The sequence below is a fragment of the Pan paniscus genome, chromosome 4 (genome assembly GCF_029289425.2).
Source record: "Pan paniscus chromosome 4, NHGRI_mPanPan1-v2.0_pri, whole genome shotgun sequence".
NCBI lineage: Eukaryota > Metazoa > Chordata > Mammalia > Primates > Hominidae > Pan > Pan paniscus.
The window spans coordinates 170802201-170817937 of NC_073253.2; the positions used below are offsets into that span (position 1 = coordinate 170802201).

Consider the following 15737-nt stretch of genomic DNA (forward strand, 5'->3'; position numbering starts at 1 on the left):
GGTATAAATGTTCCTGGCAAGTGTTATCTGTTTGCTGCTGATATCTTTAAGGTGACCCAGCTGGTTGCAGGACTTCTGCCTGTAAGAGAAAGTTGTACCTTGGCAGAAGGGCAAAACCTCCAAGGAATGAGGCTGGGGGAGAGAAAAGAGAGGGAGGAAGAGACAGCGTTGTCAGTGGCAGCGCTGGTATCCAGTTTATGTGGCCACAGCTGCTACTGATGGTGGAGGTGATGGTGATGATGGTGGTGATAGCCAGCCTGGAAAAAGGAATTTGGACTTCTTCTCTGAACCTCAGAGCTTTTCAGAGACACACAAAAAACTTTGCAAACACACATACATACACACAAAGTGCCAGGTATAAAATACAAAAAGAAACCCACAAAATTGCAAGTATTAAATGTTCAATTGAACATCCGCAAATGTAACATTATGCCAGCTGGTCAAAGTCAGCTGCCTAAGTCAAATAGCCATATACAAATTATATTTTCTTTGGAAAGTGCATAAATTGCAACGTATTTATTATGCAGTGAGGTATGACCTCCAAAAGAAAGAGGGTGTAGAGCTCTGTAAATGTCCTTAAACGGCTGTGACTCATTGGCAAACACTTTGTAAGATAGTAAGCCCCGCATCGATGGAGGTGTGCAAGGAGAGCCAGGATGACTGCCTCTCTGAGGTGCTACAGAAGGGGTTCCTGAACGTGAGGAGCACTGTGTTTTGTTTCCACCCAGAGCTCTCCTATTTTACTATGGAGGGCTCATGATTCCTTCCCTTCTCCCCTCCACACACACACACAGTTGCTGGAAGAGACCTTTGAAATATTCTAAGCCCATCTCCACAATTTTCTGCTGAGGAAACTGAGGATATGAAACTTGCTTGAGGTAACACAGCAAGTCAGAGTCGCCCCAGAGACACAAACTCAGGATCCAGATTCCCAGCCCGGTGTTCTTCCCACCCCAGCTCCTGCCCCTGAGCAGTTTTGCCCCTGGGTGGCAGGGATGTGGGCTTCTCTGAAAACATTGGCGATCCACATCTCATCTCCCCAAGAACCAAGGCAGACTCTTCAGCTATCCCATCTCACCCCTGCCCTGAAAACTCCCTCCCCAGGCCTCTGCCACGCTCACCAGCCCACTGCAGATGGAGGACTTTGGCCAAGTCACAAAACATCATAAACCTTAATTTTCTTATCTATAAGATAGAGATGAATAGTGGTACCCACATAATAGGGTTGTTGAAGAGATTAAATGGGATAATGTACGTAAAATATTTCACAGATTACCTGACACTTTCAAAGTACCCAGTAAATGGGATACGATATTGTTACGATGGTTATTTTCAAGTGCGTTTAGCCAACTGAGTGTTAACACATCCCGCATTATGTGCCTGTTGGGGAGCAAGGTGGAGTGGATCCTGGACCCTGGATCCTGACCCTCGCCAAGCTCTCATTCCAGTAGGGAGACACAAATAGTGAACCAATAGAGAAACACACGAAATGCTAGGAGGGCCGTGTGGGGTGGGGGATGTTAAAGAGGGTGAATTGAGCTGCCTTGGAGGGGTCCAGGAGGCCCCTCGGCAGAGCTGATGTGTGTACCGAGATGGGAATGTCCAGGTCATCAGCAGGTCACAGACCAAGCTCTGGGGAGGAGCAGGTGTGTAGTATCTGAGGAATAAGAGCAAGGTTAGGGGGGCCAGTGTGCACCCACTGAGGCCTCGGGTGGTAAAAGAGGAGATGGAGCAGGTTGCAGGGGATGCCGATCATAAGGGGCCTTCTGAGCCAGCGGTAAGAGCGTGTAACAGGACAAAACTGGTGAGGCAGAAGCAGGCAGGTGCTAGTGATTCAAGCGCCAGCAGCAGGGAGGCTGGTCAGGACCTGTCTCAAAACTTCAGGCAAGAGAGGGTGATGGCTCGAACTAGGACTAGGACGGGGGCAGCTGCAAAGGAGAGTAGATGTGTGTGTGTGCGTGTGTGTATGCATGTGCGCATTTCACAGGCAGACAGGGTTTGCTGATGGGTTGGATGTCAGAGGTGAAGGAAAGATGGGAATCAAGAAGAATGCCTAAGTGTTTAGCCTGAGCAACCAGGTGTTTGGAGGCTGGGGAGGAGCAGGTTAGAAAAAAGAATCGGGGGTCCTTTTCTAGCCCCTCACTTCATGATTTATATGCACTTTGTGCCCACAATATGCAGAAAAGACAAGTCTACAGAGACAGAAAGCAGGTCGGCGGCTGCCAGGGGCTAGGGAAAGGGAGGAAGCAGGAGCGACTGACAATGGGAACAAGGACTGCTTCTGGGGTGATGAAAATGTTTTGGAACCAGAGACAGGTGGTGGTTGCACAACACGGTGAAGGTACTGAATGCTCCCCAACACTGTACACTGTAACACGGTGCATTGTATGTTATATGAATTTCACCTCAGTTTTTTTTTTTTTTTTTTTTTTTTTTTGACGGAGTCTTGCTGTATCGCCCCGGCTGGAGTGCAGTGGCACGATCTCCGCTCAATGCAACCTCCGCCCCCCTGGGTTTAAGTCATTCTCTTGCCTCAGCGTCCCGAGTAGCTTCGATTACAGATGCCCGCCACCACGCCCTGCTAATTTTTATATTTTTAGTACAGACAGAGTTTTGCCATGTTGGCCAGGCTGGTCTCGAACTCCTGACCTCAGGTGATCCACCCGCCTCAGCCTCCTAAAGTGCTAGGATTACAGACGTGAGCCACCACACCCGGCCACCTCAATTTTCTTTTTCAATGTGAAAGATAAATAAAGCCTTTCCCATACAAACAAAAACTAAGGAATTTTGTCATCAGATGGCAGCTTCAGGTTCCCACATCCGCTGTTGGCAGAGGCCAAGCAAATGGTGTGAGTCTCTCACTGATAAGGAAACATCACGCAAGAACTGGTCACACAAATCAGTGCCGAGGCTGGTTTCATGCCTTCTGCGGCAGGGGGGGTCTGGGGATATGGATGTTCAAAGCCCTGCCTGCCTCTTTACTGGCTGTGTGGCCCCAGACAAGTGAGCTTTCCAAACCTCAGTTTCACCATCTATCAAATGGGAACATGACAATCTCGCTATCCAGATACTATTATTATCATCTGTCAGGTGCCCGGCACGTGGTAGGTGCCCGGCACGTGGTAGGTGCTCGGGAAATGGAAGTGGCCAGGGTCCTTGCTTCAAGTCCAGGTCCCCCTCTCCCTCACTATGATGCCTAGGGGATGACACTCATCATCATAAAGTGTCCACTCTGACCCCACCATCTAGCGCTGAGCTGGAGGACACACGTCTCGGGGGTAGTGAGACTCTTCCCAGTCTGTGCCAACAACACCAGTTACAGAACCTGCCCCCAATTCCAAATTCCAGACAACATTCAGATCCATTCACTTTTCAGCCTGTGCAGAGGGGTCCCGCTGGGGGCTGCAGAGCTTGGGACAAGACATGCTTGAAGACAGAAGCAAGAACAAGTCATGCCTTTGCACCCCTCCTGACTCAGAAGAAATAAAGGGGCAGGACCAAAGCTCCTGGGAGGCTGGGGGCTTTCTCTCCAAGGAACAGCCACAGCCAGAAGTCTTTTCCTGCCTATGGGCTTTGACCAAATGTCCTGCCAGGAAGGAGTTAGACACCTGCAACCACAAAGATGAAAGATGTTTGTATGTTATCACAAGGGAGGAAGTGTCTTGTGCTGTTGATACAACTGCAATCATGCCATCTCTTTTAAAAGCCCAAAGTCCTTTCTCCACCTGCAAAGCCAAATATGTGGAGGCCGAGAACAGGGACTCTGGAGGCTGACAGACCTCGGTTCAAATCCTGACTTTGCCACTTACTGTTTTTGAAACTTTGGACAATTTCCTTAATTTTGCTAAGCCTCAGCGTCTGTGTTTGTAAAATGGGGAAAAGAAAAATCTCTTGCCTCACATTGTTGTGGTAGAGATTAAATGAGATAATGGCAGGCCTGTCATGAAGTAAGCATTCTTTATATGCCAATTTGTAGTAGTATCATTCTCATGGGTTGAAATCAAGAGATATGGGGTCCCATATCTGCTACCAGTTCCCTGGGTGATCTTACGGCTGATGATTGAACCTTCAATGACTCCTTATTATCTTCAGAACTAAGTCCAAACTCCCAAGCACTCCATCCCCAGCTACATTTTCCTGTTGAGAACTAGCTGAAGAGGTTGGCGGGGGCCAATCACACAGGGCATAGCAGGCATTGCCATTTTTATCCTAACAACAGGAGGGGAATTGGAAGGCCGTGGCATGCTCAAAGACCAGGACAGTTGGATTGCAAAACCTGTGCAATGATTGAGAGGAGAGGATGGGCCCTGAGGGCTATGAGCTTGGAGGTAGAGGACTTTTTATAAAGGGGCATCTGGACTGAGGGGACCAAGCATCAACCCTCACCCAACCCTAGCCTGGAGCCCATCTCAACCATATGGCCCTGTCTCACTCCTAAGCATGAGCTAGTCCTACAGCTTCCATTCCTTTGTGTGTTGTTCCCTCTGCTCAGCATACCCTTCTCCTTCCATTCTCCACCTGTCAAACTATACATCTATTAGGTTTTGAGTAGGTGATACATACACAAGGTGGAAAGATTGAAAAGGTCCCAAGAGACACATGGTGAAAAAGAAGCCTTTCTCCTGTCCTGTCCCAGCTCCCATTTCCTCCCTGGAGGCAGCCATCCCTACCCTCTCACTGTCGCCCTCCTGAGCCACTCCTTGACCGATGTTAACATGTGTAGATGCGTGGGTATGCACACGTGTGTTCTCCCTTGTGCATATCACACTCAGCATCGGCACACTTTTGGAGGCCCCCCCATCAGCCCAGACAATCTAAGTCTTTTGGACGGCTTCACCATGTTCTGTCACGTGCACGTTTACACTTCCCAGACTTTGCCTACACAAGCAGTGCTTTGGGGAATCACAGGACAGACTTCTAGAAGTGCAACTGCTGGGTCAGCAGTCTGAGTGATTTTAACATTAACGGGGTTTTCCAGACCCAAGAAAATGCTTCCTTCCACAAATAGGTATGTGTGTGCCGGAGTACACACTGTGGTATGCGCACATCCACGCCCGCACGTGCGCACACACAGAGCTGTTGCTTGCTACCGCCCTCAGAGCCAAAGCTCCAGTGTCCCAGTTCCCACACCTGTGTGGCCTCCACCCACAGCTCTTATTAGCCATCTCTTACTGTGTCTGAACTTCTAGAGGATTGGGACCACCACACCCTGTTCCTATGTATCCTCAGCCCCTGCCCCAGGGCTCGTCTCCGGCTCCTGGGCAAAGGCAAGAAGGAGCCCAAACTCCTAGCACATAGTGGGCCGTCAGCAATTTTTTCCAGGTTTTTTTAAATTTGTATAAATTTATAGAGTACAAGTGCAATTATGTAACGTACATAGATTGCATAGTGGTCAAGTCAAGTCTTATCATATCTATCACCCAAATAATGTATATCGTACTTATTAAGTAATTTCTTATCACCCACCTCCTCACCCTTCAGAGTCTCCATTGTCTGGCATTGTGTGTGCTAAGTCCATGTGTACACATTTTTTACCATCCACTTCTGAGTGAGAACGTGCAATATTTGACTCCAGTTGCACTGGAGGATATTATTTTAACTAAAACAAGGCAGACACAGAAAGTCAAATATTGCAAAAGACAAGATTTCATTCTTTTTTATGGCTGAATGGTATTCCATTTTGTGTGTGTGTGTGTCTGTATACCACTGTTTCTGTTTCTTTTTTCCTTCTTTTCTTTTCTTTTCTTTCTTTTTTGAGGCAGGTTCTCACTCAGTTGCCCAGGCTGGAGTGCAGTGGCATGATCTCAGTTCACTGCAGCCTTGAACCCCTGGGCTCAAGCGATCTTCCCACCTCGGCCTCACGAGTAGCCTGCACTACAGGCGTGCACAACTATGCCCAGCTAATTTTTAAACTTTTTGTAGATATAGGGTCTCACTACGTTGCCCAGGCTGGTCTCAAATTCCTGGCCAATTCTCCCACCTCAGCCTCCCAAAATGCTGGGACTGCAGGTGTGAATCACTGCGCCCTGTTACTTTTTCTTTATGCAGTCATTCACTGATGGACATGTAGGTTGATTCCATATCTTAGCTACTGTGAATAGTGCTGTGAAAAACATGAGCTCAGGTATCTTTTCGATGTATTGGTCAGCATTTCTTAAATGAAGCTGTTCTGCCATGTTAAGTGGGAAGAAAGGGCTCCCTGGGAAGGCCAGGGATCATTTCAGCTCTGACTCTCTGGGCTGAAGCCACTTTGGTCCGCAGCTCGTATCGGGGCAGCCACTCTGGGCTTGGAGAGGCTTGTCTTCCTTGCAACACTAAAATAACTCCCTGCTTCCTTGCAACCCCAAAATAACCCCTCCCAGCCCATTTTGGGCTGCTCCTTGGGTGCTGATGCTGGGGCCACTTCCTGATACCCTCAGTAGGCACCTGGAACATTTGAAGTGGTCGATGACAGGGGAAAAGTTCTGAGAACGAATAGCTCATGAGAATGAGGAACTGGGCGGTGCCGGGCAGCCACCTGCTCCGGCCCACCCCCAGCTGCCACACCCTCGAATCCTGATCTGCAGCAGGAGGTCAGGGACCCTGCGCCACTTTTCCCGCCTTCCAATCACATCACCCTCTCTGCTCGAACTTCCCCTCCACCTGCCGGAGGCGTCTCAGGGTTCTTGGGCTACAACCCACCATCTTTCTCCTCCAAACGTTCACCGTGGCTGTTCTCTCTGGAATCAGCTTGTCCCATGTTTACCCAGTTACCTTGTTCCCATCTGTACCGATCTCAACTCGAATATCGCTTCCTTGGGGAAGCCTTCCGTACCTACACCGTGATACATTCTGGCGGTGCTATTTCCCTTTATATAACTCTTAGCACGGCTGCCATAAATAAGCAGCTCCACAGTAGGCCCCGGATGTTGTCTCCTCCCACCCCTGTGATGGGGGCTCCAGATGTGTCTGCTGTGCCCACTGCTGTAGCCCAGTCCCCAGCACAGTGTCTTCCCCTGGAAGCTGCTCGGTATGTGTCATGCACATGAATGCTATTTGCTGGCCATGCAGCTTTAGCCAATGACAAAAGTGTTATTGGTAAGAACCTAGCAGGTGCCGGGCAGTAAGGGTTTTCCATCCCTTTACTGTCTTCATTTCACAGCCATCTAGTCAAAGAGAAGGTAGTAGCATCACCATTTTACACATGAGAAAACTGAGGCTCAGAGAGTTGGAAGTCACGTGCCCAAGGTCACAAAGCTATTTCAGCGACAGCGCTGGAATTAGAACCCAGATCTGTCCAATGTCCGAGTCCTTGCTTTCAGCCCGGCGGCTCCCCTTCACTCCTCACAGTGTCCGTTCTGTAGAGTAAGGATCAAACCACCTACTTCACAGGGTTGCCGTGACGCTCGCCCAGAAGGGGCGTCGGGCACAGCGGTCGCTGCGTGGATGCAGGATTTTCTTTTCCTGTTGTACATTATTGCCTGGAAAAATCAGATTTATCTTTCAGGCCGAGTGAGAAGCCCAATCAAGCCTTAACTGATTCCCCCAAATTGTTGGCCGCTCGTGTGCAATTGCCAGGCTCCCACAGGGCTGTGTCTGGGGTTTAAGTACTAAAACAGCAAAAGGTGTCTCACTTCCCGCTGAAGAGGGAAAAGAAAGTATTGGGCTTGATTTCATAAACGTGGAGGGGGAGCACATCCCAGTCACCAGCTTGGTTGCTTTTCTAGATGGCCTCGCCCCTCTGGTTTTCTAACTGCATGCATACCAGTGGCATTTCTTCTGGGGTTTCATGAGTTGGGGGCAGTGAGAGGGAGGCTGTGGCATCAGGCAGACCTGGGGCTGTCTGCCAAGTTCTACCTCTTTCTGTGGAAATCTTCACCCTCCAAGTCCTCATCTTCTTCACCACCCGATGGAAGGATAGAAGAGAAAAGTGGTATTTTGCGTCTCACCACAATTCAGTTCCCGGGGAGACACATTCTCATGGTGAATCACCAGGACTCCACTAAGAAGAGAGTGCTCCCAGGGCCTTGAAAACTCAAAACTCTGCCCAATGGGATTAAAAAAACACCCCCTTTCTGTCCACCTCAGAAAGCACAAGCCTCTGCCTGAGGTGAGTACAAGGGAGGTAGAAGTGAGAGAGGATGGAGAACCTACCTCTGGAAGACTTCCTGGAGGAGGTGACAGAGGAGGCCAGGGTTTGAAAAAAGAGTAAGAGCTCTCTAGGTAAGGAAAGACCTTCCAGGCAGTGAAAACAGCATGTGCAAAGGCACAGAATCAGAATAGGCCTGGCACTTTTCAGAATTAAATGCCACAGAGCCAGATCAACACTCCAAGGCAGCAGGTGCTGTACAATCTAACTCGGTACAAAGTGCAGAGAGATTACTCCTGCTTTTAGGCATCTAGGAGGACTCAAGGAGACAGTTACCTGAGCTGGGCCTTGAAAGGAGAGTGGTTGAAGTGAATACAAGAAAGAGTGACACACCAGGCATAGGGGATGCAAAGGCACAGGAAGGAGGGAGAAGGCGTGCTGCATCTGGGGACGTGCTCGGTTGCCTGAGTGTCTGTGAAATTAACAGGCAGATGCTAGAGTGCTGGATGAGACCCTGTTGGAAAGACAGGTTGAAGTCTGATCAAAGAATGGGTATTAAGTACAGGCCAAAGGAGTTTGACCTGAATTTGAATCCAGGTTCTGCCACTTTCTAGGGGTGTGACATCACCTGGCCTCTTTGAGCCTCAGTCTCCTCAACCGTTAAATGGAGACATGGTTTTCCTCACTCGTGGGGTCGTGAGGATTCAGTGATATTTTGTTTGCTATGCGTGGTATCGCTTTGCCCAGGACGATCCAGCAGGACAGTTGTGCCGTGGTTCATTAAACCTTCTTCCCCCTGCAGTTGGCAGCTTAGGTTGTTTTCCATTCTTGCCATTGCACGTCTGCCAACGGACATCCTTATGCACATATCCTCATGAGAGCAGGTGCATTGCCACAGGCTGGGCTCCCTAAAGAATGGCTTCGATCTAAGTGACCTAGAGGGCCATCCATTACATATTGGGAATTTTACAAGAAGTGAAGGAGAGGCAGTTGCTGAGTAGCATGTATGCTGTGTGCGGACAGTGCCCAGTGTGTGCCCATTGTGCATGCAGAGGCATGAGAAACCCGGGAGGCCCCCACATACCAAACAGTCAGCAGCAGTCACTTCCTGGTGGAGGGGCTCAGGTGTGTGGTGGCCCTGATTTTTGGCCCTTTCTGTACACCTCAGGGATACTTGGCTTACTGGAATAAGCCTGTCATCACTTTGGAAGTTTGAAAGGACAGTTTGAGAGACTATTTTTTGTTAGCTATGATGGTGACAATGATGGTGACAAGGATGACATGATTCTTCCTCACAGGCAAAGAGAACCCATTGAAGGTTGCTCCATAAGGGGATGACGTGGCCCTCTAGGGCAATCCTTCTGCCCACATGGGACAGGAGAGGATGGGAGGGAGAGAGAGCGCCGTACAAAATCCCCTGCCCTCGAGAAAGGTGACCAGAACTTACGGGAGCTGGGCTTTAAATAGGAATACAGCAGAAGTGGTGCTTCTTTGAAAACTCTACGAAGAAAGGACTCACAGCTGTTTTGGTCATCATTGTCCCCCCAGCACCTGGAGTAGCATCTGACACATTGCGGGTTTTCAAAGAAATATGTGTTGAAAAGGACTGAGGAAGGGAAGGAGGGGCGGGAGAGGAGAGAAGGAAAGGATTTTCTAATTATAAGCGAGGCTGGTCCACTCAGATTTGAAGACCCCTCATCCAAACATGAACTCAAATGTCAGCCTGATGCCAAAATACCTATACCCGGCTGTTGTGGTAACTCAGAAAAACTTTGATGAGAAATAGGGATTCTCCAAAAAAAATACCCTTATTGCTACCCCCTCCAAAGTTAATTAAGTGTGGCGGTGAGACCCATGCTGTTTGGGCTATTTATGTAATGAAAAGCTCTGCTAAAAATAGTACCCGGAGGTTTAGCTGCCAGGACTGGTGGCTGAGCCAGGGAGCGTGGCAGAAGGTGATCGGGAACCCTGATCCCTGCACGAACACAATCGTTATGATTAAATGATGCTTCTCATATTCAGGTTGCAAACCGCTCCAGGCAAGAGCCTGGGAGAGGCTTAATTTATGTTTTATGGAGATTAGCTTGCTTCTGAGAGGGGGTTCCGCCATCAACTCGATTTCTGCACACACTCAGAGCTCAGGAGATTGCCTGCTCTCTGAAAAACCAGGAGGAGCTGGTAGGGAAGGACTGGGGCGTGGAACAGGGCCTCAGCTTGTTTCTCGCCAGTTGGAATCATATACAGCCACCACTGGAAGGGAGCCTTGGAGATTACCTAGTGACCAGGGGCTCTTATTTAATCAAGAGGCATTGCACATGCAGTTACTTTATTGACGTAGTGTTTGCACTACTTCAATAGTGCAAAGGGAGGAAGGGAGGAAGGAGAAACCACCCTAATGCCCGTGAGAGGGTGATGTGGGGATGATAGGATAAACCTATTCATGGCGAGCCTCCCCACAGACTGTTATGCAACCATTAGAAGGAATGAGTGAGTTCTGTCCCTGCTGACCTGGATGTGGGATCACGTGTTCTGCCAAGTAAGACCAGTAAGATTTAGAGATGCGTTCGGAGCAGGGGTGGCGTGGATGACAGGTGACGAACTGCCGACTAAATCTGGCCCTCTGCCTGGCTTTGTACAGCCCGTGGCTAAGAATGGTTTTTACATTTTTAAATTTTGGAAAAAAATCAAAAAAAGGAGATTTTTATGACACGTGAAAATGATATGAAATTTACATTTCAGTGTTCATTACTGAAGTTTTGTTGGAGTGCAGCCACGCTCTTCTGTCGGCACGTCATCTGCATAGCTGCATTCGCACTGCAAAGGCAGAGCCGAGCCGTCACAGGCTGTGAGGCAGAACGTGTTTATTACCTGACCCTTTTCTGAAAAAGTTTGTCGGCCACCGCCTTAGAGTATGATGACATTTTGCCAAACAGCAGCACCAGATACGGTTCTCAGCACTTCAGAGGAGTAGATTCATTACATTTGTTTATTCGTTCATTCATTTTATCCTTTATTCGTCAGATGCTTACTGTCTATCTGTGGGGCCAGGCACCAGGAACCAGCAGAGAACAAACAGATGCAGGCCTTCTTCTTGTGGAGCTGAAAGTCTGTGTCTAGATCCTTCTTTTCTCAGTACAAGCACTTCCAGCCTTTCCAACTCTTTCTCACGAGTCTCAGTGTCCAGCCCCTTGCATCCTGCCTCCCTTCTGCCTCCCCAGTATGTATCCTGATTGCCCAAGTCCCTCCCAAAAAGAAGTATCCAAACTGGTCCCATACTTCCTGGGGTCTTGCCAAGAGGTTGAGATCTAGTAGAAGGACACATCTTGAATTGGGTCATGCTTTCTATCTGGTTTCAAGGTGCTTAACATCCAACCTTTGCCTTTTCAGCTCCTGCCCTCCACTGACTCCAGAGAGGGAGATCCCCAGTACTTGACTCCATCACGCAGATGGGAGCAGGCACCAGCTATGGAGAGGGATACAGCTGCGTCTCCACATGACCCATCCTGCATGACACCAAAGCCACCGCCAGACAGTGCCTCGGATTCTATGCAAAACCTGGGAAGCGGAGACCTACCCCAGCCCCGGGAGGAAGCTAGCTCTTCAGGGGACCGTCTGAGGACTGGAGTTTGATCCATGAACCTGGCTTCGAGGCCTTGCTTTTCTCTCTTCTTCATTCATATTCATTCCCAACACCTTAGAAGGTGTTGCTTAATTTATTTCTAGAAAAGCAGCCCAGAGTCGGTCATTGAAGCCTTCCCCACCCCCTGGCCAAAAAAAAAAAAAAAAAAAACTGGACACATTTTGGATCTGTTGGGAGCTTGGAGTCCAGTGGTTGGCATAGTTGTCACATTGGGAGCAGAGAAGAAGCAACCAGGGGCCCTGATCAGGGGACTGAGCCGTAGAGTCCCAGGATGGCACCCAATGGCACAGCCTCTTCCTTTTGCCTGGACTCTACCGCATGCAAGATCACCATCACCGTGGTCCTTGCGGTCCTCATCCTCATCACCGTTGCTGGCAATGTGGTCGTCTGTCTGGCCGTGGGCTTGAACCGCCGGCTCCGCAACCTGACCAATTGTTTCATCGTGTCCTTGGCTATCACTGACCTGCTCCTCGGCCTCCTGGTGCTGCCCTTCTCTGCCATCTACCAGCTGTCCTGCAAGTGGAGCTTTGGCAAGGTCTTCTGCAATATCTACACCAGCCTGGATGTGATGCTCTGCACGGCCTCCATTCTTAACCTCTTCATGATCAGCCTCGACCGGTACTGCGCTGTCATGGACCCACTGCGGTACCCTGTGCTGGTCACCCCAGTTCGGGTCGCCATCTCTCTGGTCTTAATTTGGGTCATCTCCATTACCCTGTCCTTTCTGTCTATCCACCTGGGGTGGAACAGTAGGAACGAGACCAGCAAGGGCAATCATACCACCTCTAAGTGCAAAGTCCAGGTCAATGAAGTGTACGGGCTGGTGGATGGGCTGGTCACCTTCTACCTCCCGCTACTGATCATGTGCATCACCTACTACCGCATCTTCAAGGTCGCCCGGGATCAGGCCAAGAGGATCAATCACATTAGCTCCTGGAAGGCAGCCACCATCAGGGAGCACAAAGCCACAGTGACACTGGCCGCCGTCATGGGGGCCTTCATCATCTGCTGGTTTCCCTACTTCACCGCGTTTGTGTACCGTGGGCTGAGAGGGGATGATGCCATCAATGAGGTGTTAGAAGCCATCGTTCTGTGGCTGGGCTATGCCAACTCAGCCCTGAACCCCATCCTGTATGCTGCGCTGAACAGAGACTTCCGCACCGGGTACCAACAGCTCTTCTGCTGCAGGCTGGCCAACCGCAACTCCCACAAAACTTCTCTGAGGTCCAATGCCTCTCAGCTGTCCAGGACCCAAAGCCGAGAACCCAGGCAACAGGAAGAGAAACCCCTGAAGCTGCAGGTGTGGAGTGGGACAGAAGTCACGGCCCCCCAGGGAGCCACAGACAGGTAATAGCCCTAGCCATTGGTGCACAGGATGGGGGCACTGGGAGGGGATGCTACTGATGGGAATGATTAAGGGAGCTGCTGTTTAGGTGGTGCTGGTTTATGTTCTAGGAACTCTTCATGAGCACTTTGTAAACACCCTCTTGCTTAATCCTCCCAACGGCCCCCAAAGGTAGAACTTAGCTCCATTTTAAAAGGAGCACATTAAAATTCTCAGAGGACTTGGCAAGGGCCGCACAGCTGGGGCCTGAAGAGCGGTCACCTGACTTCGGAACTCGCAAGCCCTTTTTCCCAGCTACGTGGTCCTTACAATTAGAAGTCTTATGTTTGAAGCCTGACTGCCACTGAGGAGTTGTAAGTGTTCAACCAACCCCTCCAGGATAGCACTCAAGTAACCATGTCACCAATGCTGCCACTTGACGGGCCTGTTGTGGGGTTAAATGAGAAACTCAGCTCAGTTCAGCATTTATTGAGCACCTGCTATGCATCAGCTCTTACTGTGGGGGGGTGTAAGTCGGTGGGGAAAGAGGCCAGTGGAGTCAGAAAGGTGGGGCCTTGAAGGCGGCTGAGTTTGGGCATGATACTGTAGATTTTAGGAAAGGTGAAAGAGTTAGAAGCAAGGGAAAGGGTAACTTAAGCAGATCTATGCTTTGGAAAGAGGGCTCTGGGTACCCCTAAGATGTGGACCAGAGGATGAGACTGTAGACGAGGGGGTTGTGGCACTGACTCATGAGAGAGGAAAGAGAGGAAAGCAAAATCAAGGAGGCCATAGATCTTAAAAGCTTGCAGACTCTGGGATGTTCAGAGTGCGGGAGATGCAAGGGAGGACAACAGGATTTCCCCTCCCAGAGGGCACCAGGTGGAAAAGATGTACAGAATCAGAATGAGATTTGGATAAATTCACTGGTGAAAAAGCCAATGCAGGATCTTAAGGGAAACCACACCAAAGACCTGAGTGGCACCGAGGAAGCTCGCTGTGAGGAGAGACAGCTTACTGGTCTGGGCTTTAGCTTCTGAGAGGAGCAAATGAAAGAATGCTCAGAGGATACCTGGCACATAGAAGTTGCTCAATAAATGTTGCTTTCCTTTCTCTTCCCACAGACCATGGCTTTGCCTTCCAGAATGCTGGTCTGTGGAACTGACCCATTCATTCATTCATTTGTTCATTCATTCATTTGCAAACATTCATCCAATTCCTACCACATGCCAGGAATTATGATGAATACTTGGGATGTAGAAATGAGATTTTTTGGGTTTATGGTGATGAAGTTACAGAAAATCAATGGCACAGCCCTGGTCTCAGCTCTGCCATCACTCAACTTGTATCTTGAGCAAGTTCCTCCCCATCTCAGGCCTCAGTTTCCTCATCTCATAGAGAGTTGGTCTTCCCTCACCGGGCTTCCTACTTGCCCTCCAGAGTTGCCTGAAGCTCACATGAGCGAAGGGACATGAACATGCTCTGCCATCTCCCAATAGGACATAAGTCCACGCTGGAGCGCTGAGCATCAGACTCAAGAAAAGCTTGCGTGGATATTGCAGACCCACCAACAAGGGCTCCAGGTTCTGGAGTTGTGGAGGCAAAACTGCCTAGTGAGAACCCTATATATTCCCTCTGGTCCTTGCAGCTGCCACCCCCATTCCCAGGGGTGGAGTGTCCCTCCATAGACTTGGGTCCTGGGCCCTCTGCTCCTTCACCACTGTTCATCTGAAGCAAGCCTGGTTGCTCCTGCACTGAACTGTGGCCTCGGGCCCTGAACCCTGCCCCTCAAATCCACCCTCCAAGTGCACACCTGGAAACTTCTGCTTCCAGTCCTGATGGGTAAAACGCCCACCTACCATATCCTTGCGCAATCTCTTATTCAGGAGGCAGCTGGAGTGCAAAGCTGACTTAGTTCACAAAGTATAAAAAAATACAGGGATGTGGTTCAGCTAGAAGGTGGTTGCCACTCTTGGGTTTAGTCTTGTATATCACTTTGTGCTGCCGTTACTTGTTTGAGCCCTGGGTTAATAAGCCACCTTTTCAGTTGAGTCCTTAAGGGAACTTATTCATTCAATAAGCACTTAACAACAATAGCTAACATTCATTGAGCATCCACTACTGGCCCATTTCAGATGTCTGACATTGTTTCTAGGCATTAGTTGCTCTTCAGGGGCACCCTACTCCCACCCCTGCACCAAGTGCTAAGGGCACAAAGTGAGATAGAGCATCTTCCACCCTGTGCCACCCTCGGCCACCTGCAATTGCTCATGGTCTAGTTAAGAAGCTGACTGGTCAGATTCAGAGCCACACATGCCAAGGATTGAAGCCCAGATGGGGCTGGCGCATGGGCCCGGGAGCCCATCCCAGAGAGGAGACCTCTGAGCTTTTAAATGTAAACGAGAAAGACCCTTTCATCCAAGGCAGGGCTGGACCCTTGAGACTCAGGGCCTCACTTCATCCTCCACACAACCCTGTGAAGCAGGGACTTGCTTAATCTCCACTTTACAGGTGGGAAAACTGAGGCACACAGAAGTCAAGTAAACTGCCCCAAGGGATACAACCCAAAGTTGCGATCTGAGCAACAACAGAAATAGCAGCGCCTGCCGCAGACTGTCCTCCGGGCTCCCGGCATGCTGCAGGGTATGAGTGTCCATCTCCTGCTCTGATCCTCCTGGGCACCCTGGGTGGGGGGCTGTGAAGAAACC

General features: G+C 49.7%; 1 protein-coding gene across 3 annotated transcripts in view; it reads left to right on the forward strand.

Annotated features, from left to right (window-relative positions):
- Nucleotides 1-15737, forward strand: part of HRH2 (histamine receptor H2) — a 52644-nt gene that overhangs the window by 13509 nt on the left and 23398 nt on the right. For 2 of the 3 annotated variants that reach the window (XR_004671752.3, XM_034960990.3), the window contains exon 2: nt 11456-13055. Coding sequence is in view for 2 of the 3 variants with exons in the window: in XM_034960990.3 (XP_034816881.1) it covers nt 11980-13055 (1076 nt within the window). In the remaining variant the exon portion in view is untranslated. Of the gene's footprint in view, nt 1-11455; nt 13056-14153; nt 14360-15737 lie in introns of those variants that run through there. The other variant, XM_057302381.2, reaches the window with a different exon arrangement.